At 48.5% G+C, this 27,979-nt stretch overlaps 1 protein-coding gene across 1 annotated transcript; it reads right to left on the bottom strand.

Moving 5' to 3' along the window:
* Nucleotides 1-121: 121 nt before the first annotated feature.
* PLA2G10 (phospholipase A2 group X) lies at nucleotides 122-25,831 on the bottom strand. Its single transcript, XM_003916574.3, has 4 exons — nucleotides 25,271-25,831; nucleotides 20,946-21,096; nucleotides 16,826-16,932; nucleotides 122-323 (listed from the first exon to the last, which is right to left on the bottom strand). Exons 1-4 carry the CDS (start codon nucleotides 25,365-25,367, stop codon nucleotides 181-183), a joined length of 498 nt encoding a protein of 165 aa, XP_003916623.1. The 5' UTR covers nucleotides 25,368-25,831; the 3' UTR covers nucleotides 122-180.
* Nucleotides 25,832-27,979: the final 2,148 nt, after the last annotated feature.

Here is a 27,979-nt window from a genome sequence, read left to right as displayed (position 1 = left end):
TTTAACTGCAAACCACACGGGCTCCAGTCCTGAGTTCCGGGATTGGGAGAGAAAGCAAACACAAGATTGTGGCTTTATCACTTGCTTTGGGTTCCCTTCTGCAAATAACTGAATGCTATTGTTCATTACTGAGAGGACGCTTTATTTCCTTGTGCGAAAGAGCATTTCAAGTCAAGGTAGTCAGCCACACTTGGGTGACTCCCGCTCACATAGGAACTGGGGGTAGAAGAGGTACTTTAAGTTGTACTCAGTTTGAGCTAAGCAATTAGCAATCTCCTGGTCACACTTGCACAAGAGTTCTTGGCATTTGTTCTCTGCCGGTCCTGGAAGAAGTGGGGAAACTGAGATTAGAGCAGGGACCTGGAGAGACTCAAGGGAAACCAGTAAAGCAGGAGGCAGGACGGGTCATAAATTACATTGCTGAGATACTTGACAGTTCACCATGCGATCTGCATCTGCACGGCTCCCCGGAAGCAGGCGATGTCAGCCCCATTTTACAGAAAAGGAAATTGAAAGATTCAAATGGAGAGTCCACAGTCCACCATACTGCTCTTCTGCATCGATATTACACCATTTCCTTTTTCTTTCTTTCTTTTTTTTTTTTCCTGAGAAAGGGGCTCACTCTGTTGCCCAGGCTGGAGTGCAGTGGCATGATCTCGGGTCACTGCAGCCTCCGCCTCCCGGGTTCAAGTGATTCTCCTGCCTCAGCCTCCCAAGTAGCTGGGACTACAGGCATAGGCCACCACACCCGGCTAATTTTTTAAATATTTTTAGTGGAGATGGGGTTTCGCCATGTTGGCCAGGATGGTCTCGAACTCCTGACCTCAGGTGATCCTCCTGCCTCGACTTCCGAAAGTGCTGGGATTACAGGCATGAGCCACCATGCTTGGCCTGATATTACACGATTTCATTTGGAGATTCCCTTATATAAAAATAATAATAGTAATTATTTATTTTTTGAGACAAGGTCTGTCTTTCTCACCCAGGCTGGAGTGTAGTGGCAAGGTTGTGGCTCACTGCAGCCTCCGCCTCCTGGACTCAAGCCATTCTCCCACCTCAGCCTCCCATGTGGCTGGGACTACAGGCCCACCACCATGCCCAGCTAATTTTGTATTTTTAGTAGAGATGGGGTTTTGCCATATTGCCAGACTGGTCTTGAACTCCTGGGCTAAGTGATCCACCCACCTCAGCCTCCCAAAGTGCTGGGATTACAGGCACAAGCCACCACTCTCAGCCCATAATATTTTTTTTTTAAAAAAAAGATACTTATTCTCAATATACTAGGCATAGAAGGAACATACCTCAAAATAATAAAAGTGATATATGACAAACCCGCAGCCAACATCATACTGAATGGGGATGAGTTGAAAGCATTCATTCCCCTTAAGAGCTGGAACAAGACAAGGATGCCCACTCTCACCACTTCTATGCATCATAGTACTGGAAGTCCTAGCCAGAGCAGTCATGAAAGAAAAAGAAATAAAGGGTATCCACATGGGAAAAGTGGAGATCAAACTACCTCTGCCAATGATATGATTGTATACCTAGAAAACCCGAAAGACTCCTCCAAAAGATTCCTAGATTTGACCAATTAATTCAACAGTCTCAGGTTACAAACCAGTAGCACTGCTATACATCAATAAGGACTAAGCTGAGACTGAAATCAAGGACTCAGTACCTTTTATAATAGCTGGGAGAAAAAAAAAAAAAAAAAGCTACCCTAAACATAGTAATATACTTAAGCAGGAAGGTGAAAGATCTCTACAAAGAGAACTACAAAACACTGCTGAAAGAAATCATAGATGACACAAACAAATGGAAATACATCCCATGCTCATGGATTGGAAGAATCAATATAATGAAAATGACTATACTACCCAAAGCAATCTACAGATTCAGTACAATTCCTATCAAAATAACAACATCATTTTTCACAGAATTAGAAGAGACAATCCTAAAATTTATATGGAACTAAAAAAGAGCCAAATAGTCTGGACACGGTGGCTCATGCCTGTAATCCTAGCACTTTGGGAGGCTGAGGTGGGTGGAACACCTGAGGTCAGGAGTTCAAGACCAGCCTGGTTAACATGGTGAAACCTCCTCTCTACTAAAAACACAAAAATTAGTAGCCAGGCATGGTGGCAGACACCTGTAATCCCAGCTACTTGGGAGGCTAAGGCAGGAGAATCGCTTAAACTTGGGAGGCGGAGGTTGTGGTGAGCCGAGATCGTGCCACTGCACTCTAGCCTGGGCGACAGAGTGAGACTCTGTCTCAAAAAAAAAAAAAAAAAAAAAAACCCAAAAACAAAGAAAAAACAGCCTAATAGTCAAAGTAATCTTAAGCAAAAAGAAAAAAGAACAAATCTGGCCAGGCACGATGTCTCACACCTGTATTCCCAGCAAATCGAGAGGCTGAGGTGGGTGAATCACTTGGGATCAGGAGTTCGAGACCAGCCTGGCCAACATGGTAAAAGCCCCATTTCTACTAAAAATACAAAAATTTGCCAGGCATGACGGTGTGCGCCTATAATCCCAGCTGATCGGGAGGCTAAGGCAGGAGAATCGCTTAAATCTGGGGGGCAGAGGTTGCAGTGAGCTGAGATCATGCCCCTGCACTCCAGCCTGGGTGACAGAGTGAGACTCCGTCTAGAAAAAAAAAGAAAAAGAAAAAATCTGTAGGCATCACTACCCAGCTTCAAATTATACTAGAAGGCTATAGTAACCAAAACAGCATGGTACTAGTATAAAAGTAGATACATAGACCAACAGAGCAGAATAGAAAACCCAGAAATAAAGCTAAACACGTACAACTAACTGATATTCAACAAAGCACTCAAGGCCAGGCGTGGTGGCTCATACCTGTAATCCCAGCACTTTGGGAGGTCGAGGCGAGCGGATCACCTGCGGTCCATGCTCGAGACCAACCTGACCAACATGGAGAAACCTTGTCTCTACTAAAAATACAAAATTAGCTGGGTGTGGTGGTACATGCTTCTAAGTCCAGCTACTCAGGAGGCTGAGGCAGGAGAATCGCTTGAACCTGGGAGGCGGAGGTTGCAGTGAGCAGAGATCGCACCATTGCACTCCAGCCTGGGCAACCAGAGCGAAACTCCGTCAAAAAAAAAAAAAAAAAAAAAACTCAAAAACATAAATTGGGGAAATGACACCCTATTCAATAAATGGTACTGGGAAAACTGGATAGCTACATGTAGAAGAATGAAACTGGATCTGTATCTCTCACCACCTACAAAACTCACCATATACATCAACTCAAGATGGACTAAAGACAACCATAAGAATTCTAGGCGAAAACCTTGGAAAAACTCCCCTGGACATTGACCAAGACCCCAAAAGCAAATGCAACAAAAACAAAAATAAATAAATGGGACTTATTTAAACTAAAAAGCTTCTGCACAGCAAAAGAACTAATCATCAGAGTAAACAGACAACCCACAGAATGGGAGAAAATATTTGCAAACTACATATCTGACAAAGGACTAATAGCCAGAATCTACAAAAAACTCAAATCAAGAAGGAGAAGAAAAAAAAAAAAAAACTCATCAAAAAGTGGGCAAATGGCCAGGCACAGTGGCTCACACCTGTAATCCCAGCACTTTGGGAGGTCGAGGTGGGCAGATCCTGAGGTCAGGAGTTCAAGACCAGCCTGGCCAACATGGTGAAACCCTGTCTCTACTAAAAATACAAAAATTAGCCGGGTGTGGTGGCTAATGCCTGTAATCCCAGCTACTTGGGTGGCTGAGGCAAGAGAATCGTTTGAACCTGGGAGGCAGAGGTTGCAGTGAGCCGAGATTGCGCCACTGCACTCCAGCCTAGGCGACAGAGCAAGAGTCCGTCTTAAAAAATAAAAAAAAATTAAAAAGTGAGCACATAACATCAGTAGACATTTCTCAAAAGATATACAAATGGCCAGGAAACGAAAAAATGTTCAACATCAGTCATCATCAGGGAACTGCAAATTAAAACCACAATGAGATACTACCTTACCCTAGCCAGAATGGCCATTATTAAAAAGTCAAAATAGACATTGACCTGAATGTGGTGAAAAAACAATGCTTTTAGACTGCTGGTGGGAATGTCAGTTAGCACAGCCTCCATGGAAAACAGTATGGAGATTTCTCAAAGAACTAAAAGTAAATCTACTATTCTTCCTAGCAATCCCACTACTGGGTATCTACCCAAAGGAAAATAAGTCATTATATCAAAAAGACATGTGCACGCATATGTTTATCACAGCACAATTCACAATTGGAAAGATATAGAACCAACCTAAGTGCCCATCAACCAATGAGTGGATAAAGAAAATGTGGTGGCTGGGTGCAGCGGCTCACGCCTATAATGCCAGCACTTTGGGAGGCCAAGGTGGGCGGATCACAAGGTCAGGAGTTCAAGACCAGCCTGGCCAATATGGTGAAACCTTGTCTCTACTAAAAATACAAAAATTAGCCAGGATTGGTGGTGCGTGCCTGTCGTCCCAGCTACTTGGGAGGCTGAGGCAGGAGAATCACTTGAACCCAGGAGGTGGAGGTTGCAGGGGGCCAAGATCACACCACTGCACTCCAGCATGGGTAACAGAGCAAGACTCCTTCTCAAAAAAAAAAAAAAAAGAAAATGTGGTTACATATACACCGTGGTATACTACTTAGTCATAAAAAAGAACAAAATGTCTTCTGCAGCAACTTGGATGAAGCTGTATGAAGCAACTTGGATGAACTGATGTTGGTATTTTGATAGGGATTGCAATGAAGCTACTTCACTTATTCTAAGTGATGAAACTCAAGAATGGAAAACCAAATACTATATTCTCACTTATAAATGAGAGCTCAGCTATGAGCAGTACACAGAGGCATATAGAGTGGTGTAATGGATGCATTGGAGACTCCGAAGTGGGGAGGGATAAAAAGCTATGTATTGGGTACAACGTAGACTACTTGGGTGATGGGTGCACTAAAAGCTCAGATTTTGGGCGTGGTGGCTCATGCCTGTAATCCCAGCACTTTGGGAGGCCGAGGCGGGCAGATCACGAGATCAAGAGATCGAGACCATCCTGGCTAACACGGTGAAACCCCGTGTCTACTAAAAATACAAAAAATATTAGCCGGGAGTTGTGGCAGGTGCCTGTAGTCCCAGCTACTTGGGAGGCTGAGGCAGGAGAATGGCGTAAACCCGGGAGGCGGAGCTTGCAGTGAGCTGAGATGTGCCACTGCACTCCAGCCTGGGCAACAGAGCGAGACTCCGTCTCAAAGAAAAAAAAAGCTCAGATTTCACCACTATACAATTCATCCATGTAACCAAAAACGACTTGTACCCCTAAGGCTACTGAAATAAATAAGAAGTAAAAATTTTTAAAAAGAATATTTCTGGAATGTTTTAATTTTTCATAACAAACATGTATTGGGTTTGAATCAGAAAAAGTATGTAAATGAATGGTTGAATGAATGGTTGGATAGATGGATCCCTCACCATGCACGCCTGCTTCTTGTTACTGGGGCAAAATTCTCACAACATAAAATTTATCATTTCAAAGTGTGCAAGTCAGTGACATTTAGTACATTCACAATGCTGGGCATCTATCTAATTCTAAAACTTTTTTTTTTTTTGAGACAGTTTCGCTCTGTTGTCAGGCTGGAGTGCAGTGGCACGGTCTCGGCTCACTGCAACCTCCGCCTCCCGGGTCCAGGTGATTCTCCTGCCTCCGCCTCTCGAGTAGCTGGGACTACAGGTGCACACCACCACGCCTAGCTAATTTTTGTGTTTTTAGTAGAGACCTAGTTTTACCCTGTTGGCCAGGATGCTCTCAATCTCTTGACCTCGTGATCTTCCCGCCTCAGCCTCCTAAAGTGTTGGGAATACAGGCATGAGCCATTGCACCCGGCATTCTAAAACATTTTTATCACCCCAAAAGAAACCCCATTCCCCTGAAGCAGGCACTCCCCATGGATGGATGGATGGATGGATGGATGGATGGATGGATGGATGATGGATGATGGATGATGGATAATGGATGGCTGGATAGATGGATGGTGGATGGATGGATGGAAGATGGGTGGATAGATGATGGATGGATGGATAATGGATGGATGGATAGATAGATGGATGGATGGATGGCTGGCTGGATGGATGGATGGATGAATGAATGGATGGATGGATGATGGATGGATGGATAGCTAGATGATGGGTGAATGGATCATGGATGAATAGATGGCAAGACAGACAAATGGATAAAAATAATAATGTGTAAAAATTAGTAATAGAACCAGCCAGTGCAGGAACGTCTTCCTGCCTGTAAGCTTTCCATGGGCTACTGCACAACAGAAACCCTCAGAGAAATACGATGGTAGTTGTGGGGGGACTCTTGAGGAAGGAGCCACTGCAGCTTCCTGGCTATAGCCCCAGGGTGGCATACAGGGCTGGCTGGAGGCTGGCTTTCCAAGGACAGGAGAGTGGTCAGCTGCAGGGCGACTGGGACAAATACCCCAGCCAGCTCCTCTTCCCCTCACACCCTTACCCATCCACTGGCAACTCCTGCAGTTCCATCCAGCCAGATTTGTCCAGAAGCCAGTCCCTTCCACCATCTCCACTGCCACCCCATGCCCAAGCCACCTCTCTCCAAGACCACTGCAACAGCTTCACAGCCACATCCAGCTTCCACCCTTTCCCCCTCCTGGGTTTGTACCATGTGGCAGCCAGAGTGGTTTGGTTAAAATACATATCAAGGCCGAGTGCGGTGGCTCACGCCTGTAATCCCAACATTTTGGGAGGCCGAGGCAGGTGGATTACCTGAGATCAGGAGTTTGAGACCAGCCTGGCCAACATGGTAAAACCCCATCTCTACTAAAAGTACATAAATTAGCAGGGCAAGGTGGCACACACCTGTGATCCCAGCTACTCAGGAGGCTGAGGTGGGAGGATTGCTTGAGCCCAAAAGGCAGAGGTTGAAGTGAGCCGAGATCATGCCACTGCACTCCAGCCTGGATGACAGAGCAAGCCTCCATCTCAAAAAAAAAAAAAAAAAAAAAAAAATCCAAATCAGATAGTGTCCCTCCCCTTCTCAAAACCCTCCTTGGCTCCCCATCTGTCTTAGAGAAGAGCCTCAAATGCCTTAGGAATCTAGCCCCTATCACTCTCCAACATCATCCCCTACCTCTCTCACTCTGGGGGACTCTGCTCCAGTCTCACTGCTCTGCTTGTGACCCTCAGACCACCCAGGCACTTGTGCGTACCCCAGGGTCTTTGCACTAGCTGTGCCATCACCTCCACATGGCTGCCTCCTCTATTCCTCAGGTCTCTGCTTCATTGGTGTCTCCAGGAGACTTTCTCTCACCCCAACCACTCTCAGTAACAGAGAAACCCTCACCATGCACTCCTGCTTTTGTTATTGGGGTAAAATTCTCACAACATAAAATTTACCATATTAAAGTGTACAGTCAGTAGCATTTAGTACCTTCACAATGCTGGGTGCCTATCTTGTATTAAAACTGTTATCACCTCAGGCTGAGTGTGGTGGCTTAGGGCTGTAATCTCAACACTTTGGGAGGCTGAGTCAGGAGGATTGCTTGAGGTCAGGAGTTCAAGACCAACCTAGGCAGCATAGCAAGACACCATCTCTTCAAAAAATACAGGCTGGGCGTGGTGGCTCACGCCTGTAATCCCAGCACTTTGGGAGGCTGAGGAGGGCGGTTCATAAGGTCAGGAGTTCAAGAACAGCCTGGCCAACATGGAGAAACCCCATCTCTACTAAAAATACAAAAATTAGCCGGGCGTGATGGCACACGCCTGTAATCCCAGCTACTAGGGAGGCTGAGACAGGAGAATCACTTGAACTCGGGAGGCAGAGGTTGCAGTGAGCCGAGATAGTGCCACTGCACTCCAGTCTGGGCAACAAGAGCAAGACTCCATCTCAAAAAATAATAATAATAATACAAAAATTAGCTCAGCATGGTAGCACATGCCTGTAGTCCCAGCTACTCGAGAGACGGAGGCAGAAGAATCCCTTAATTCCAGGAGTTTGAGACTGCAGTGAGTTGTGATCCTGCCACTGCACCCCAGCCTTGGTGACAGATCGAGATCGCCACCCCAGTAGAAATCCAATTCTCTTTAAGCCGTTGCTCCCCATTCCCACTCTTCTGCATTCCCAGCAACCACTAGTCTACTTTCTATTTCTATAGATTTGCCTATTCTGGACAATTCATATAAATGAACTCATACAATATATGTGACCTTTTTTTGTATTCCTCACAGAGCAACAGAAAGCCTCTATACGTGACCTCTTATGTCTGGATCTGTTCACTCAAAGCTGTATTTCTTCTTTCTTTCTTTTTGCTTTTCTTTTTTTGAAACAGAGTCTCACTCAGTCACCCAGGTTGGAAGGCAGCGGCATGATCTCTACTCATTGCAACCTCTCTGTCTTCCAGGTTCAAGCAATTCTCCTGCTTCAACCTCCCCAGTAGCTGGGATTACAGGCACCCACTACCACAACCGGCTAATTTTGTATTGCTAATAGAGACGGGGTTTCACCATGTTGGTGAGGCTGTTCTCGAACTCCTGACCTCAAGTGATCCAGCAGGCTCAGCCTCCCAAAGTGCTGGGATTACAGGTGTGAGCCACTGTGCCTGGCCTTTTTTGTTGAGGCAGGGTCTCACTCTGTCACCCAGGCTGGAATGCAGTGGCATGATCATGGCTCACTACAGCCTGGACCTCCTGAGCTCAAGTGACCTTCCCACCTCAGCCTCCCAGGTAGCTGGAACTACAGGCATGCGCTACTATGCCAGGGTCTCGCTATGTTGCCCAGACTGGTCTCAAATTTCTGGGCTCAAATGATACTTTTGCCTTGGCCTCCCAAAGTGTTGGGATTATAGGTAGGAGCCATTGTGCCCAGTCCATCATATTTTCAAAGTTCATCTATGTTGTAGCAGGTATAGTAATTCACCTGCTTTATTTCTCAACACAATAGTTACAAAGCACTTGGCGCACACACTACTTCCCTGTCTCCTCCTTTTAGATTACAGTACCTGTTGCTCTGCCTTGCCCAAAACCTAGCATAGAGCCCAGCAGAGTAGACTCACAATAATATTTGTTGACAGACCATAGAAAAGCCTTAGAAAAGCCCTTCATCCTCATGCCTGTAATCCCAGCACTTTGGGAGGCTGAGGTGGGCAGATCCCTTGAGGTCAGGAGTTCAAGACCAGCCTGGCCAACATGATGAAATCACGTCTCTACTAAAAATACAAAAAAAAAAAATTTTTTTTCTTTTACCTGGGTGTGGTGGTGTGCAGCTACTTGGGAGGCTGAGGCAGGAGAAAGGCTTGAACCAGGGAGGTGGAGGTTGCAGTGAGCTGAGATAGCGCCAGTGCACTCCAGCCTAGGCAACAGAGTGAGACTCTATCTCAAAGAAAAGAAAAAGAAAAAGAGAAGAGAAGAAAAGAGAAGAGAAGAGAACAAAACAAAAGAAAAGGAAAGAAAAGAAAAGAGGGATGGGGACAGGGAGGTGGTGAGGGAGAGGTGAGGGAGAGGGGAGGGGACGGGAGGGGACGGGAGGGGAGGGGAAGAGAGGAAAAAGGAAAGCAAAGCCATACACAATCTCCAGTGCTCACACAACCCCAGCAACTCTGGTCTGTTATTCCCATTTTACAGATGAGGAAAGTGAGGCTTACAGGTATTTGGTAACTCATCCAAGGTCACAGAACTGGGAAGGGATGGACCAGGATTCCAGCCCAGGATCTCCTGACCCAGCACCTCTGCCTGTCCTCTTACTCTTCTCCCTGAGCAACAAAGATTCCTCCAACAGCAAGACCTGGCCCCACTGCTCCATGACCTCAGGAACCCGATGGCATCACGTTTTGAAGAAGAATAAAAATTTGAAAGGAAAAATAGCTCCCGAGGGTTAAGTTTAAAATTAAGGCCTGCTAGTAAATATTATTATAGGTTTAAATTTTTTAAAATATATTTAAGTCAGGCCCATAAATGGAAAATGGGCCAAACCTGTAATTAAATAAACAACTATGTTCAGAATATCTCCAAACAGAATAAGATAATATTTTTAGTCCAAAATGCATAATAGATATTTTAGTTCCTTTCATTTGGTTCAGAGAAGACAGTTCTGTAAACAGGCACAGACTCCACCAACAGACACACCAATATTTTATAAATATCATTTCCACCTGGGTAGGAGCAAGCAGAATATGCAAATTGAAGGGAGAAAGGAAAGATTTTCAACAGATTTCCCACTGAAGCCTCATTTCACCTCCTCGCCACCCACACCAGAAGGGGGCAGTTTGGGGAATGAGTCACTTACTCTCCCTGAGCCTCAGTTTCCCCTTTATTTATGTCTTTTGTAGAGATGGGGTCTCTCTATGCTGCCAGGGTGGTCTCGAACTCCTGGGCTCAAGCTATCCTCCCACCTTGCCCTCTCAAAGTGCTGGGATCATAGGTATGAGCTACCATGCCCAGCCAGTTTCCCCAACTCTAATGAGAAGGCTGGATTGAGATGATGCCTGGGGCATGTTCAGGCCTAAAAATTGATCATCATATTTATTCAGCTTTGCTCTTATGCCAAGTTCTAATCCACAGTAAGGAGATATAGCTGAAGATCTAAAAACATACTTCAAGTAGGCCGGGTGCAGTGGCTCGTGCCTGTAATCCCAAAACTTTAGGAGGCCGAGGTGGATGGATCAGGAGTTCGAGACCAGCCTGGCCAACATGCTGAAACCCTGTCTCTACTAAAAATACAAAAAAATTAGCCAGGCATGGTGGTGCATACCTCTAGTCCCAGTTACTCAGGAGACTGAGGCATGAGAATCACTTGAACCCGGGAGGCAGAGGTTGCAGTGAGTTGAGATCACCCCACTGCACTCCTGCCTGGGCTACAGAGTAAGACTCTGTCTCAAAAAATAAATAAAAATAAAAACATAAAAACATACTTCTAATAATGCTTACAATAGTCTCTTTGCCACCAGAGCAGACCGAGTCAGCAGAAGCTGGGGTTTTAATCAAGAGTTGGAACAGATCTTTGATTCTCTCTGGAGTTAGCAGGAGTCAGAGAGAAGTTCAGATCAGGATGAGAGGAGGAGAGAGGAGGAGATTGAAGAAAAATCCCCATCCAGGCCAGGCGCTGTGGCTCAAGCCTGTAATCCCAGCACTTTGGGAGGCCGAGACGGGCGGATCACGAGGTCAGGCGATCAAGACCATCCTGGCTAACACGGTGAAACCCCATGTCTACCAAAATACAAAAAAATTAGCCGGGCGTGGTGACGGCGCCTGTAGTGCCAGCTACTCGGGAGGCTGAGGCAGGAGAATGGCGCAAACCCGGGAGGCGGAGCTTGCAGTGAGCTGAGATCTGGCCACTGCACTCCAGCCTGGGCGATAGAGTGAGACTCCGTCTCAAAAAAAAAAAAAAAAAGAAAAAAGAAAAATCCCCATCCAATCTGTTTCTCGGCTGGGCACGGTGGCTCATGCCTGTAATCCCAGCACTTTGAGAGGCCGAGGTGGGTGGATCACCTGAGGTTAGGAGTTTGAGACCAGCCAGGCCAACATGGTGAAACCCCATCTCTACTAAAAATACAAAAATCAACTGGGTGTTGTGGCAGGGGCCTGTAATCCCAGCTACTCGGTAGGCTGAGGCAAGAGAATCACTCGAACCCGGGAGACAGAGGTTGCAGTGGGCAGAGATTGTGCCACTGCACTCCAGACTGGGCAACAGAGCAAGACTCCGTCTCAAAACAAAAACAAAAACAAAATCTGTTTCTCATCTTACAAGCCTTTTCTCATCTTCACAAGACCTATCTTCCAGGTAAGGAAGCTGAGGCTAAGAGAAGTCAAGTTATTAGCTCAAAGTGATGAAACCCTCCTTCTTCTAGAGCCAAGTGATTTTCTTTCTTTTTTTTTTTTTTTTTTTTTTTGACAGAGTCTTGCTCTGTCTCCCAGGCTGGAGTGCAGTGGCATAATCTCTGCTGGCTCCAATCTCCACCTCCCAGGTTCAAGTAATTCTCTTGCCTCAGCCTCCCGAGTAGCTGGGACTACAGGCACATGCTGCCACATCCAGCAAAAAAAATTTTTTTATTTTAGTAGAGATGGGGTTTCACCGTGTGGACCTGAGCTCAAACTCCTGAGCTCTCACAATCTGCCCACCTTGGCCTCCCAAAGTGCTAGGATTACAGGTGTGAGCCACCACACCCGTCCGTGGTTTTCAGCAAAGGTAGCAAGATGATTCAATGGGGAGGAGTTTCTTCAACCAAGAGGGCTGAGATAACTGGATAACAACATGCAAAAGACTAAAGTTCAACCCCCTACCTCACTCCGTAGACAAAAATTAACTCGAAATGGATCAATGACCTAAATATTAGAGTTAAAAATGATAAAACTATTAGAAGAAAACTTAAGGGTAAATGTTTTATAACTTTGGATTTGGCAGTGGATTCTAAGGTCACCAAAAACACGAGCAACAAAAGACAACAGATTAATTGAACTTCATCAAACACACACTTTTGTGCAAAGACAGTATCAAGGAAGTGAAAAGACAACCTGCATAATGGGAGAAAATATTTGCAAATCACATATCTGGTAAGAGTCAGTATCCACAATATATAAAGAACTCTTAACTGGGCATGGTGATTCATGCCTGTAATCCTAGAACTTTCAGAGGCAGAGAGGCAGAAGGATTGCTTGAAGCCAAGATTTCAAGACCAGCCTGGACAACAAAGGGAGACCCTATCTCTACAAAAAGTTTAAAAATGGCTGGGTGTGGTGGCTCATGCCTGTAATCCCAGCACTTTGGGAGCCCAAGGCAGACGGATCACGAGGTCAGGAGTTCGAGACCAGCCTGGCCAACACGGTGACACCCCATCTGTACTAAAAAATATATAAAAATTAGCCAGGTGAGGTGGTGCATGCCTGTAATTCCAGCTACTCAAGAGGCTGAGACAGGAGAATCGCTTGAATTCAGGAGGCAGAGGCTGAAGTGACCCGAGATCACGCCATTGCACTCCAGCCTGGACAACAAGAGTGAGACTCCATCTCAAACAAACAAACAAACAAACAAACAAAAAAAAGGTTAAAAATTAGCTGGGCACTTGGCCAGGTACAGTGGCTTACACCTGTAATCCCAGCACTTTGGGAGGCCGAGGTGGGTGAATTGCTTGAGGTCAGGAATTCGAGACCAGCCTGACCAACAGGGTGAAACCTCGTCTCTACTAAAAATACAAAAATTAGCTGGGCGTGGTGGCGGGCACCTGTAATTCCAGCTACTCAGGAGGCTGAGGTAGGAGAATCGCTTAAACCAGGAAGGCAGAAGTTGTAGTGAGTGGTGATCATGCCACTGCACTCTAGCCTGGGTGACAAAGTGAGACTTTGTCTCAAAAAAATTAGCCCAGCATCGTGCCACACACCTATAGTCCCAGCTACTCAGGAGGCTGAGCCAGGAGGATAGTTTGAACCCAGGAGTTTGAGGCTGCAGTGAGCCATGATCATGCCACTGTACTCCAGCCTGGGTGACAGAGCCAGACCCTGTCTCAAAAAAAGAAGTAAAACAGGATTACCGTGTGACCCAGCAATTCCACTCCTAGGTATACGCTCCAAACAATTGAAACCAGCTACTCAAATAAGTACTTGCTCATGAATGTTCACAGCAGCACTATTCACATAAGCCAAAAGGCGGAAACAACCCAAATGCCCGTCACTGAATGAATGGATAAACAAAATGTGATCTATCCATGCAGCGGATATTATTCATTCATAAAAGGAATGACGTACTGACACATGCTATTAATACAACATGAACAGGATGGGTGTGGTGGCTCATGTCTGTAATCACGGCACTTTGGGAGGCTGAGGCAGGTGGATCACTTGAGGTCAAGGGTTCAAGACCAGCCTGGCCAACATGGTAAAACTCCATCTTTGCGAAAAATACAAAAATTACCCAGGCATGGTGGTGCACGTCTGTAATCCCAGCTACTCAGGAGACTGAGGCAGGAGAATCGCATGAACCCAGGAGGCGGAGGCTGCAGTGAGCCAAGATAGCACCACTGCCCTCCAGCCTATGCGACAGAGCAAGATTTCGAGTCAAAAAAAAAACATTAGGCTAAGTGAAGAAGTCAGAAACATAGTGTATAATTCCATTTATATGAAATATCTAGACAGGGTAAATCCAGAGATAGAAAGCTGGTAGTCCGGTAAGTTTACCAGATGTTGGTGGTAGGGAGGAATGGGAACAGATTGCTTAAGGGGAAAGGATTTTTCGAGGCAGAATGATGAAAATGTTTAGGTGGTGGTTGGATGACACTGTGAATATTCTAAGTATCACTGAATTATACATTTTAACATGGTTAATTTTATGTTATGTCTATTTCCTTTTTTTTTTTTGAGACAAAGTTCCGCTCTGTCGCCCAGGCTGGAGTGCAATGTCGCAGTCTTGGCTTAATGCAACCTCCGCCTCCTGGGTTCAAGCAGTTCTCCTGCCTCAGCCTTCTGAGTAGCTGAGATTACAGGCACTCGCCTGTATTTTAGTAGAGACATGGTTTCGCCTTGTTGGCCAGGCCGGTCTGGAACTCCTGACCTCATGATTCGCCCACCTCAGCCTCCCAAAGTGCTGGGATTACTGGCATGAGCCACCACACCCAGCCTCTTTTTTAATTTACTTTTTTTTTTTTTTTTTTTGAGACGGGATCTCACTCTGTTGCCCAGGCTGGAGTGTAGTGGTACAATCTTGGCTCACTACAGCCTCGTCTTCCCTGGGCTCAGGTGATCCTCCTACCTCAGCCTTCCAAGTAGCTGAGACTGCAGGTTCACACCACCACACCCTGCTGGTTTTCGTATTATTTGTAGAGAAAGGGTTTCATCATGTTGCCCAGGTTGGTCTTGAATTCCTAAGTTCAAGCCATCTGCCTGTCTTGGGATTACGGGAGTGAGCCACAGCGCCGAGCCTGTTACGTCTATTTTCAAGTAACAGAAAATAGGGGAAAAAAAGCGGTGGAACTATTGGTCTGGATCATGTGTAGCTCTTCAGATAACTTTGTGTCTTGCTGCCGAAACTCAAGCCTTAGCTACATTCTCCCTGTACCATTACTCACTTCCTAGTTGTTTTCATTGATTTCGCTTTCTTATTTATTTGAAGGGAAACTATAAATGGAAAACGCCACACATCAGAATGGAACCTTTTTTCTTTTTGTTTTTGTTTGAGATAGTCTCACTCTGTTGCCCAGGCTGGAGTACAGTCGTGCAATCTCGGCTCACTGCAACCTCCGCCTCCTGGATTCAAGTGATTCTCCTGCATTAGACTCTCAAGTAGCTGGGATTACAAGCATGCACCAACATACCAGGGTAAGTTTGTATTTTTAGTAGAGACAGGGTTTCGCCATTGAGGCTGCTCTCAAACTCCTAGCTTCAAGTGATCCACCTGCCTTGGCCTCCCAAAGTGCTGGAATTGTAGGCGTGAGCCACCGCACCCGGCCCAAAATGGAATCTTAAAAATAAATACCATGGCCAGATGCAGTGGCTCACGCCTGTAATTCCAACACTTTGAGAGGCCTAGGCGGGTGGATTGCTTGAGGTCAGGAGTACCAGACCAGCTTGACCAATATGGTGAAACCCCATCTCTACCAAAAGTATAAAAAAATTAGCCAGGTGTGGTGGCAGGCGCCTGTAATCTCACCTACTGAGGAGGCTGAGGCAGGAGAATCACTTGAACCCGAGAGGTGGAGGTTGCAGTGAGCCGAGAACACACCATTGCACTCCAGCCCAGGCAACAAGAGCAAAACTCTGTCTCAAAACAACAAACAAAAAAATCAAAAAACAAAACAAAACAAAAACCCCACACTCCAAAAGCAAACAATAAATAAATAATGTAAAAATAAAATAAATACTACAGTCCTTATGTTACTGCTTTGTTTCAAAATCTGATAAGATTGCCCTGAGGGACCTGACGTCTTTAATTGCAGGGTTTTTTTTTTTTTTAATCTTTAGAAGTGGTTGGCTATGTAAAATATTATTATTATTATTATTTTGAGACTGGGTTTTGCCCTGTCACCCAGGCTGAAGTGCAGTGGCTCGCTCACAGCTCACTGCAGCCTCAACCTCCTGGGCTTTAGGAGATCCTCCCACCTCAACCTCCCAAGTAGCTGGGATCACAGATGTGTGCCACCACACCTGGCCAATCTTAAAAAAAATCCTTTGTTTGTAGAGATGCGCTCCTGGCCTCAAGCGATCCTCCTACTGGTCCTGACCCCCAGTCCCTTTCTGATAAACATTTACATTGTTTATTATCTGATGCCATTTCTATCTTCTTCCTTGTTGTCCAGACATCAAAGAATTAGGTTTATTCAGGGTTTTCTTTTTCAAGTGCTCAGTGTTAAAGATCACTCACATTAGGGCCAGACACCATGGCTCACGCCTGTAATCCCAGCACTTTGGGAGGTCAAGGCGGGTGGATCACTTGAGGTGGGGAGTTTGAGACTAGCCTGGCCAATGTGGTGAAACCCCTCTACTGACAAAAATACAAAAATTAGCTGGGCATGGTGGTGCATGCCTGTAGTCCCAGCCACTTGGGAGGCTGAGGCAAGAGAATTGCTTGAGCCCAGGAGGCAGAGTTTGTAGTGAGCCAAGATCACACCACCACACTCTAGCCTGGGTGACAGAGTGAGACTCTGACTCAAAAAATCAATAAAATAAATATCACTTACATTAGACACACCCAAGGGGTGGTCTATAGAGAGTTGGAAGCAGTGGTTATTGAAACAGGGGCACGGAAGTCATCTGGCCGTGCCAGGATGCCCAGGGGATACTCGGGGTGGGTGGCATGGTGGTGCTGAGGACTCACCGCACAGGACGCTCTGATTGACGCACTGCCAGGAGTAGCGCTCTGTCTTGGGGCTGCAGCCGGCCTCCTCAGCTCGAGTGTAACAACAGTCGTGGCGATGGCAGCACCTGCGGATGTCACATGGGCAGGACAGCCGGTGGGCAAAGCTCTCTCCCAGCCCTTCTCTCTTGCCAGGACCATGGGTGACTGAAGACTCCCAGCGGGGCACAGCAACCTCTTATCTAAGCTTTTTTTTTTTTTTTTTAAGAGACAGGGTCTTTCTCTGTCACCCAGGCTGGAGTGCAGCGGCACAGTCATAGCTCACTGCAGCCTTGAACTCCTGGGCTCAAGCGATCCTCCCACCTCAACATCCCAAGTAGCTGAGACTATAGGCACACGCCACTATGCCTGGCTAGTTTTTTAATTTGTATTTCCTTTGACACAGGGTCTCTGTTGCTCAGGCTGGAGTGCAATGGCTCAGTCAGCTCACTTTAGCGTTGAACTCCCGGGCTCAAGCGATAACTGCCACCTCAACCTCCCAAGTATGCTACTACAGGAACACAAATTCCTTTTTTAAATTGTTTGTAGAGATGAGGTCTCACGGCTGGGCATGGTGGCTCACTCCTGTAATCCCAGCACCTTGGGAGGTTGAGGTGGGTGGATCATGAGGTCAGGAGATCGAGATCATCCTGGCTAACATGATGAAACCCCGTCTCTACTAAAAATGCAAAAAATTAGCTGGGCGTGGTGGCAGGCGCCTGTAGTCCCAGTTACTGGGGAGGCTGAGGCAGGAGAATGGCGTGAACCCAGGAGGCGGAGTTTGCAGTGAGCCGAGATGGTGCCACTGCACTCCAGTCTGGGTGACAGAGCTCAAAAAAAAAAAAAAAAAAAAGAGATGGGGTCTCACTATGTTGCCTAGGTTGGTCTCAAACTCCCAGGCTCAAGCAGTCCTCCTACCTCAGCCTCCCCAAATGCTGGGATTACAGGTGGGAGCTACTGTATGCCTGGCCTTGTCTAAGCTGTTTCCCTGAAAATCCCCGTCTTGGGTAATGATTCCATTGGCCCCACCATGCCCTGTCCTGCCTCTCTGGCTGTGCCCGAGCTTGGTCCCTGCCTGCCTGCCTCACTGTCTGGGTCTCAAGTTCCTATGACATATGACTCCTCTCTCTTCCTGGAGTGATCCAAGCCCTGCCACTTCCTGACTTTGCCCACACTGTACCCTCTGCCTGGGGCAACTTCATGTCTGCCCTTTGTCTCTTAGGTCTCATCCTAGGCACAAGCCCCTGCCTCTGGAGGTCATCCAGGCATCCCCAGGCTACAACCTCTCATAAAATCGGATTCCTTCCCTTCCGAGCAGGTTTATAATGAAACCCTCCTTAAAGGCCGGGTGCAGTGGCACACATCTATAATCCCAGAACTTTGGGAGGCTGAGGTAGGAAGATCACTTGAGGCCAGGGGGTCGAGACCAGCCTGGGCAACGTAAGGAGACCCTTGTCTCTCTTGTCTCTATAACAAATTTAAAAATTAGCTCACCAGGACAGGAACAGTGGCTCATGCCTGTAATCCCAACACTTTGGGAGGCTGAGGCACGTGGACCACAAGGTCAGGAGTTCAAGACCAGCCTGGCCAAAATGGCGAAACCCTGTCTCTACTAAAAATACAAAATTAGCCAGGCGTGGTGGTGCACGCCTGTAACCCAGCTACTCAGGAGGCTGAGGCAGGAGAATCACTTGAACCCAGGAGGTGGAGGCTGCAGTGAGCCAAGATTGTGCCATTGCACTCCAGCCTGAGCAACAGAGCAAGACTCTGTCTCGAGAAAATAAAAACACAAAAAAATTAGCTCACCATGATGGCACATGCCTATAGTTCTAGCTACTTGGAAGGCTGAGGTGGGAGGATTCCCTTCAGCCCAGGAGTTTGAGGCTGCAGTGAGCTACTATGATTGTGCCACTGCACTCTAACCTGGGCAAAAGCGAGACCCCAGGCTAGAGTGCAATGGCGCGATTTCGGGTCACTGCAACCTCCGCCTCCCAGGTTCAAGCGATTATGCTGCCTCAGCCTCCTGAGTAGCTGGAACTACAGGCATATACCACCACGCCTGGGTAATTTTTGTATTTTTAGTAGAGACAGGATTTAGTAGAGACCATGGCAAAACCTCATCTCTATTAAACAAATCTCTACTAACCCCATCTCTACAAAAAACAGCTGGGCATGGTAGTGCACGCCTGTAATTCCAGCTACTTGGGAGGCTGAGGCACGAGAATCATTTGCATCTTGGAGGCAGAGTTTGCAGTGAGCTGAGATCGCACCACTGCACTCCAGCCAGGATGACAGTGCGAGACCCTGTCTCCAAAAAAAGAAACAAACAGCATCAACAACAACAAAAAAACGCTGCATCAATCACAGCCTTCCAGCTAGGGGAGAGGCGGTCGAATTCTGCCCTCTGCTAACTAGCTATAGCTTTGTGGAAATGGGTGAGTGGCGTGCCCTTCTGAGCCTCATGGCCCCATCTGTAAAATAGGCATAACTGTCATACCTGTCTTTAAGAACAGCCTTGGGGGCCGGGCGCGGTGGCTCATGCCTGTAATCCCATCACTTTGGGAGGCCGAGGCGGGCGGATCACAAGGTCAGGAGATCGAGACCATCCTGACTAACACGGTGAAACCCCATCTCTACCAAAAATACAAAAAATTAGCCGGGTGTGGTGGTGGGAGCCTGTAGTCCCAGCTACTCAGGAGGCTGAGGCAGGAGAATGGTGTGAACCTGGGAGGCGGAGCTTGCAGTGAGCCGAGATCTCACCACTGCACTCCAGCCTGGGCGACAGAGAGACTCCATCTCAAAAAAAAAAGAACAGCCTTGGGTGTAAATGAGTGGAAGTCATGGAAAGATCTCAGTCCACAACTTTCCATAGAGCAGGCGCTTCTCACACAGTAAGTAGCAAGAGCGCAGAGGTTGTAGGCATGAATCCAGCCAGACTGCCTGGGTTCAAATCCCAGTTCCCACATCTTGGTAACTATGTGGCCCCAGACAAGCTACTTAATGTTTCTTCTTTTTTTTTTCTTTTCCAGACAGAGTCTTGCTCTGTCACCCAGGCTGGAGTGCAGTGGTGTGATCTTGGCTCACTGCAATCTCCGCTTCCCGGGTTTAAGCAATTCTCCTGCCTCAGCTTCCTGAATAGCTGGGATTACAGGCACCTGCCACCACACCCAGCTAATTTTTGTATTTTTAGTAGAGACGGGGTTTCACCATGTTGGCCAGGATGGTCTCGAACTCCTGACCTCGTGATCTGCCTGCCTCGGCCACCCAAAGTGCTGGGATTACAGACGTAGCCACCACATCTGGCCACATTACTTAATATTTCTGTGCCTTGGTTTCTTCATCTGTGAAATGGGATTGTTGTGAGAACTCAAAGAGATTCCCAGGGCAGTTCCTAGTGTATAGTCTGGCTGCCTTTGTGCGTGTGCATGTGTGTGTGTGTGTGTGTTTAATATAGAGACAGGGTCTCACTATGTTGCCGAGGCCGGTTTCAAACTCCTGGGCTCAAGCTATCCTCCTGCCTCGACCCAAAGTGGTGGGATTACAGGTGGGAGTCACCACACCTGATCACTTTATATTATTATTATTTTTTTCTTTTGAGACAGGGTCTCGCACTGTCGCCCAGGCTGGAATACAGTCGTGCACCCAACTCACCGCAAACTCCGCCTCCCGGGTTCAAGCAATTCTCCTGCCTCAGTCTCCTGAGTAGCTGGGATTACAGATGCCCGCCACCGCACACAGCTAATTTTTGCGTTTTTAGTAGAGATGGGGTTTCACCATATTGGCCAGGTTGGTCTTGAACTCCTGACCCCAAGTGATCTGCCCACCTCGGCCTCCCAAAGTGCTGGGATTACAGGAGTGAGCCACCGCTCCTGGACAATTTCTTAAGGCAATGTAATCATGGCCAGGGTAAGGGGCAGCTGGTACCAAGATCTGGCCCCACTGGCCATGTTATCCAAGAGGCCTCTGCCTGCCTGCAAAGTAGTACCGCATGCTGGCATCTCCCTGGACCAAACCCCAGCTTCAGTTTTGGGTACTTCCTCATAAGCCTTGACTAACCCAGAGTGTAAGGGAGTTGGTAGCCTGGGCCCAGGCATGCACTCACCAGTCAATGGCATCGCGAGGCTGGCCATGGCCTCCCAAGCCACAAAAGCAACCATATTTCATATAGGCGATGGGGGTTCGGGAACCAACACAGCCCACAGTTCCTGCCAGTTCCAGGATCCCACGCCGCTGCATGTGTGATGTCTTGGAGGCTGGGGGGTAAACAAAGGTGACAGGCTGTCGGTCAGGGCTTCCCAGACCCCTGGAAAGGGCATTAGCCTGAGAAGAGCCTAGGTTTACAGCCTGGCTGTCTGGGTTTGAATCCTACTTCCTAGCTGTAAGACCTTGGACAAATTCCTACCCTCTCTGGGCCTTGGTTTCCTCATCTCTGAAATGGGGGATAAGCTGACTTCAACTCACATGAATGAAATGAGATAATGAGTATTAAGCCCCTGGTGCATGAAAAGGCTAACTATTATAAGTTAGGGCGAGGTGGCTCACACCTGTAATCCCAATACTTTGGGAGGCCCAGGCGGGCAGATCACCTGAGGTCAGGAGTTCAAGATCAGCCTGGCCAACATGGTGAAACCCCATCTCTAGTAAAAATACAATTAGCCAAGCATACTGGTGCATGCCTGTAATCCCAGCTACTAGGGAGGCTGAGGCAGGAGAGTCACTTGAACCTGAGAGGCGAAGGTTGCAGTGAGCCAAGATTTTGCCACTGCACTCCAACCTGGACGACAGAGCAACACTCTCAAAAAAAGAAAAAAAAAAAAAGGCTAACTATTATAATCAAGGTCCTCAAGGTAGCCAAGAAGGGAAAAAAGAATCGTGCATGAAACGTTTGTCCAGTTCATGTTGGGCACTGGGCATCATGGATGAGCCTACAAGTGTCTGTCCTCTGTGACAGCTCCTGGGCCCTGGGACTGCCCTGTGCTCATGGCTTCCCCTCCAGACTCAGGCTCAGGGCCCTTGGCATCTCCTCTTATTTTCACTGCCCAGACAGGAAGGCCCCTTGGCCTGAGCCCAGCCATTTATCTAGATCCTGGCACAGCTCGGACATGTAATGGTGCCCAATGCATGTGACTGGAACCCCTGCATTGGACATGTAGGAAAGGAGGCCAGCCGGCAAAGGTAACCCCACATTCCCACAGCCAGCCGGAACCCGAGCAGAGGCTTCGACCCAGGCTTCTGACTTGCAAACCAGTGCTCCTTCCTCCTTACACAGTAACAACAGGGGAAGGCGGCCTTCCGGGTTGCCAGAGCCGAGTGGTACCAGCAATAGAGTGTAAGCTCACACACAGGCCTGCCTGCTTCCTGGGTTAGGGTTAGGGTTTTTACGGCTCCGGGAGGTTGATGCATTGTGTTTGATCATCATTTCTTTTTTTCTTTTTTTTTGATACAGAGTCTCATTCTTGTTGCCCAGGATGGAGCACAGTGGTGTAATCTTGCTCACGGCAACCTCTACTTCCCAGGTTCAAGCAGTTCTCCTGCCTCAGCCTCCTGAGTAGCTGGGATCACAGGTGTGCGCCACCACACCCAGCTAATTTTTGTATTTTTAGTAGAAACAGGGTTTCACCATGTTGGCCAGGCTGGTCTTGAACTCCTGGCCTCAGATGATCCACCTGCCTCATCCTCACAAAGTGCTGGGATTATAGGCGTGAGCCACCGTGCTCATCCTGATCATCTTCTCTCTTTTTCCTTTAGAGACAGGGTCTCACTCTGTTACCCACACTGGAGTGCAGTCGCACAATCATAGCTCACTGCAGCCTCCAAATCCTGTGCTCGAGCGATCCTCCTGCCTCAGCCTCCAGACATACAGGCATGCACCACCATGCCCAGCTAATTTTTAAATTTTTAGTAGATATGGGGTCTCACTATGTTGCCCAGGCTGGTCACAAACTCCTGGCCTCAAGTGATTCTCCTGCCTTGGCCTCCTAAGGTGCTGGGATTCCAGGCATGAACCACCATGCCCAGTCTCATTTCTGTTTTGTCTAGAACATGTTTTCATCACGCTGACTTTTTTGAGAAGTCCAGGCCAAATTTAATTTCCATTTTGTCTTTTTATCAGTGGAATAAGTAGCATATTTATGTTGGGGGACAAAGATGAATCAAATGGGAAGAAAATGTAAAACGCATTTGGGACCAGGCGCAGTGGCTCATGCCTGTAATCCCAGCACTTTGGGAGGTCGAAGCGGCCAGATCACCTGAGGTGAGGAGTTCCAGACCAGCCTGACCAACATGGAGAAACCTTGTTTCTACTAAAATTACAAAATTAGCCGGGCATGGTGGCACATGCCTGTAATCCCAGCTACTTGGGAGGCTGAGGCAGAAGAATCGCTTGAACCCAGGAGGAAGATGGTTGCAGTGAGCCGAGATCGTACCATTGCACTCCAGCCTGGGCAACAAGAGTGAAAATCCATCTCAAAAAAACAAACAAACAAAAAAAAAAACGAAAATCAAACCGCATTTGGCGTTCAAAGCTTCGCCTTCCTCTCTGCAGGGTGAGTCCTCACTCTCCCAGCAGCCCACGCCTCTGCCTGAAACCTCCATGGCTCCCACCAGTCTGGATAAAGCTAAGGGGTCTCAATGCACCCCAAGTCCTGGGGGTAGTCGGCCTCTCTCACCTTTCCCTCATCCTCTCACTCAAGAGTCATTTACTGTCCCTCCAGTTATGCCCGGTCACGCAGACACTCTGCTGCTCAAATGCCCTCACCGCATCCTCACCCTGCTCCCAGGCCACCTCCCTCCAGAATCCACCTTGCCTGCCAGGTGGCCACAGCGACCCTCACCATACTGTCTGCTTGTGGCAGTGCCCTCCGGCCTGGGGGGTCTTGCAGAGCAGATCTCTGGCCAAGCGCACTAGCTCATGCCTGTAATCCCAGCACTTTCGGAGGCTGAGGCAGGTGGATCATCTGAGGTCAGGAGTTCAAGACCAACCTGGCCAACATGGTGAAACCCCGTCTCGACTAAAAATACAAAAATTAGCCAGGTGTGGTGGCACAAGCCTGTAGTCCCAGCTTACTCAGGAGGCTGAAGCAGGAGAATCTCTTGAACTCGGGAGGTGGAGGTTGCAGTAAGCCAAAATTGCGCCACTGCACTCCAGCCTGGGCAACAGCGAGACTCTGTCTCAAAAAAAAAAAAAAAAAAAAAAAAAAAGGCTGAGCTCTGAATTAAGCTGCCCTGGCACACAGCGAGCTTCCAGAATTGGTCCCTTGACCTATAAATCCACCAAGACCCAGGGAACATGCCCGCCCTGAGCACCCCTAACAATGTCCCAGTCCCAACACTGTACCCTGAAGCTGTTCCCAGAGGTTCCCCTGCCACCCTTCCTGGCCACTGTCTGGTATCTCAGAGCCCTAGCAACACCTCTACAGAGGGATGGTTCCAGGCATGGGGCGGGCATCGAGCACTGTGCTTATAACCAAGCAAAACACTCCCTCTGTGCCAACATAGGTGGGGCAGGTCACGTTGGGGTCTGTTTGCCCTGTCTGCCCAGTGCAACCTCCCTGGCGAGTGCCAGGGTTGTCTATGCATCCTGTGAGCCCCAGGATCTATGTGCACATATGTGTGTCTGTGCCTCTGTGTGTGTGTGTGTGTGTGTGTGTGTGTGTACACGGAGCATCTGAATTGTCCTGAGTGCTGTCTTGAGTATCCTTGAGCTGTGTGTGCGTGTGTCCCCCTAGCGGTATCTCAGTATTTTTGCCTGTCGGAGCCGCACACGGTGAGCTGCACACCTGAGTGCCAGGTGAGTCCGGGGCCGGTCCTGTGCCTGCGCATCTGTGTGCTGGCAGTGTCTGCATAGTCCTCTGTGGGTATATGTATCTGTGCACGCCAGAAATGGGCAGTCACCCAGGGGACCTCTCTACGGTGACCCCAAGGGATGGATAGTAAGATAGGGACAGTATGTTCTATTTCTGTGTGTGTGTGTGTGTGTGTGTCACAGGGGTTTGTTGTACAGGGGCACAATCTGTTCTTCTCCCACCCCCAAGCCGGGCCCTTTCTGCCCCTGCTCCTCCCACCCTCTGGTGTCTCACATCTCAGGGACAGGTGGAATGAAGGATAAGTTCGCGGACCCCAGGTCAGGCCAACCGGGAGGCTTCCGGGCTGCTGGAGAGGGTCATAGCCGGTTGGCGGAGGGAGCCAGGAGAGGACTCTGCGCCCCTGGGGAAGGGTTGGGCTAGTTCTGGGTCCCTGGGAGGAATGAGGGGGGGTCCTGCAGAGGGCTGGGGCACAGAGTGTGGGTAAGCATTAGAAGAGCGAGCTGGGGGCTCTAGGGCTCCTAGGAACTTGGGGAGGGATGGGAGGCAGGGCTGCTGGGTCCCTAGGAAGGGCTGGAGGAATCCCGGAACTCCTGAGTTCCGGAAAAGCCCCTTCCTCACTCACCCTCGCCGGACCTGGGGCCAGGTCCAGGCAGCAGCAGCAGCAGCGACGGCAGCAGCAGGAGCAGCATGATTGGCAGGCACACAGGTAGCGGCCCCATCGGAGGGTGGCAGGGGTGGGACGGTGCTCCGGGCCACCGGAGGCGCCAAGCCCGGCGGACACACACCCCGCCTGCCACGCCCTGGCCCGGCCCCCGACCTCACCTTCCCTCGGGACCCAGGCGGAGCCAGCTAGGGGCAGGCACCTGGGGCGGGGCAAAGGCGTCCTGATCTCTGCATCTTGGTCTCTGAAGGGGCTCGAGAGGCCGCCGGGGCGCTGGGGACAGGACCGGGGGTCAGGCCCAGGGAAGTCTCCTCGGAATAAGGGAGCAAAAGGCGCTCTTTTGATGTTATTATTCCCCCAGCCCCTCCCCCGCTCACCTGGGCGCCTAAAGGGAGCAGAAGACTTGGAGGAGGAGTAGTCCTGAATTTACTTTAACGTTTTATTTGGCCGGGCGCAGTGGCTCACGCCTATAATCCCAGCACTTTGGAAGGCCGAGGCCAGAGGATCACCTGAGGTCAGGAGTTCAAAACCAACCTGGCCAACATGGCGAAACTGTCTCTACTAAAAATGCAAAAATTAGCCGGGCTGGTGGTGCGCACCTATGATCCCAGCTATTTGGGAGGCTGAGGCACAGGAATCGCTTGAACACGGAAGGCAGAGGTTGCATTGAGCCAAGATCACACCACTGCACTCCAGCCTGGGTGAGAGCCAGACTCCGTCTCTCTCTCTCTCTCTGTCAGTATAGAGAGAGATGATTGTCCCCAGTCTCTCTCTCAGTCGAGAGAGAGACACAGAGAGAGAGAGACAGAGAGAGAGAGAGAGACATGGAGGCTGGGCTCAGGGCTCACACCTGTAATCCCAGCGCTTTGGGAGGCCAAAGCGGTTGGATCATCTGAGGTCAGGAGTTCAAGACCAGCCTGGCCAACATCATGAAACCCCATCTCTACTAAAAATACAAAAAATTCCCCGGGTATGGTGTTGGGCGCCTATAATCCCAACTATTCAGGAGGCTGAGGCAGGAGAATCACTTGAACCTGGGAGGCGGAGGTTGCAGTGAGATAAGATCACACCACTGCACTCCAGCCTGGGCAACAAGAACAAACCTCTGTCACACACACACACACACACACAAAATTAACCAGGCATGGTGGCACGTGTGTGTAGTCTCAGCGACTCGGGAGGCTGAGGCACAAAAATCACTTGAATCTGGGAGGCAAAAGTTGCAGTGAGCCAAGATTGCACCACTGCACTCCAGACTGGGTGACAGAGCAAGACACTATCTCAAAACCGGGTGCAGTGATTCATGCCTGTAATCCCAGCTCTTTGGGAGGCCGAAGTAGGCAGATGACCTGAGGTCAGGATTTTGAGACCAGCCTGGCCAACATGATGAAATCCTGTCTCCACTAAAAATACAAAAAAATTAGCTGGGCATGGTGGTGGGCACCTGTAATCCCAGCTGCTCGGGAGGCTGAGTCAGGAGAATTGCTTGAACCCAGGAGGTGGAGGTTGCAGTGAGCCAAGATCGCGCTATTCCACTCCAGCCTGAGTGACAAGACCAAGACTCCGTTTCAAAAAAAAAAAAAAAAAAAACAGAAAGAGAAGTCTTGATCTGTGATCTTGGGAAAAGCTATTCACATCAAGGATGCCATCTTCTTCTGGCGAAAAACTTCCCTCTTGTGAGATTACGAACCCAAAGTTCAAGGTCCTGAAGTTTTGCTGTAGCGTGGATGGCAAGGACATTCTTTCTCTGATGTTCTCAGAAGATCCAATCTTCAGGTTCTAGATTGTGAAGGAATTGATTGTCCCAAGTCAGTGAGCCATAAAAAGCTTTCAGTACCTGGTGAAAATACACTGTAGCATAATGATCTACTGTTATAATACCAGCCCTCTTGCATGGGAAAGCAACTAAAAAATATGCATTGAAAATGACAATTGACAGCCGGGCGCGGTGGCTCACGCCTGTAATCCCAGCACTTTGGGAGGCCGAGGCGGGCGGATCACAAGGTCAGGAGATCGAGACCACGGTGAAACCCCGTCTCTACTAAAAATAAAAAAAAAATTAGCCGGGCGCAGTGGCGGGCGCCTGTAGTCCCAGCTGCTCAGGAGGCTGAGGCAGGAGAATGGCGTGAACCCGGGAGGCGGAGCTTGCAGTGAGCCAAGATCGCGCCACTGCACTCCAGCCCGGGCGACAGAGCGAGACCCTGTCTCAAAAAAAAAAAAGAAAATGACAATTGACAATTGAAATGTTTAAATGGCCCATGAGGTAGCCAAATGCACCTGAAGCTTTGTCTTCCCAGGAATACGGATTTGACAAACCAAACATTGGCTATGAACTATTTTAGCAATTTATAAGTCAGCACACCAATACATATTTAATTTGGATCATTTTATCTTTTCCATGATGAGTCATGGAATGCAGAGCCTTTTATTTTTCGTTTTTAGACAGAGTTTCGTTCTTGTTGCCCAGGTTGGAGTGCAATGGTGCTATCTCTGCTCACCGCAATCTCCGCCTCCTGGGTTCAAGCGACTCTCCTGCCTCAGCCTCCCAAGTAGCTGGGATTACAGGCATGTGCCACCACGTCCGGCTAATTTTTTGTATTTTTAGTAGAGATGGGGTTTCTCCATGTTGGTGAGGCTGATCTCGAACTCCCGACCTCAGGTGATTTGCCC

The sequence above is a fragment of the Papio anubis genome, chromosome 18 (genome assembly GCF_008728515.1).
Source record: "Papio anubis isolate 15944 chromosome 18, Panubis1.0, whole genome shotgun sequence".
In the NCBI taxonomy this organism is placed as follows: domain Eukaryota; kingdom Metazoa; phylum Chordata; class Mammalia; order Primates; family Cercopithecidae; genus Papio; species Papio anubis.
Note: the sequence above shows the minus strand (reverse complement) of the source record. Positions and strands in the feature narration are given on the sequence as shown.

What these genes read in the sequence shown, in the direction of transcription:
- PLA2G10 (XM_003916574.3), bottom strand. Translation starts at nt 25,367, where the DNA reads ATGGGGCCGCTACCTGTGTGCCTGCCAATCATGCTGCTCCTGCTGCTG. An exon ending in TGGCCCCAGGTCCGGCGAGG is followed by an intron (nt 21,097 to 25,270) that starts GTGAGTGAGGAA and finishes TTTACCCCCCAG; the next exon opens with CCTCCAAGACATCACACATG. An exon ending in CAATCAGAGCGTCCTGTGCG is followed by an intron (nt 324 to 16,825) that starts GTGAGTCCTCAG and finishes CACTTCTTCCAG; the next exon opens with GACCGGCAGAGAACAAATGC.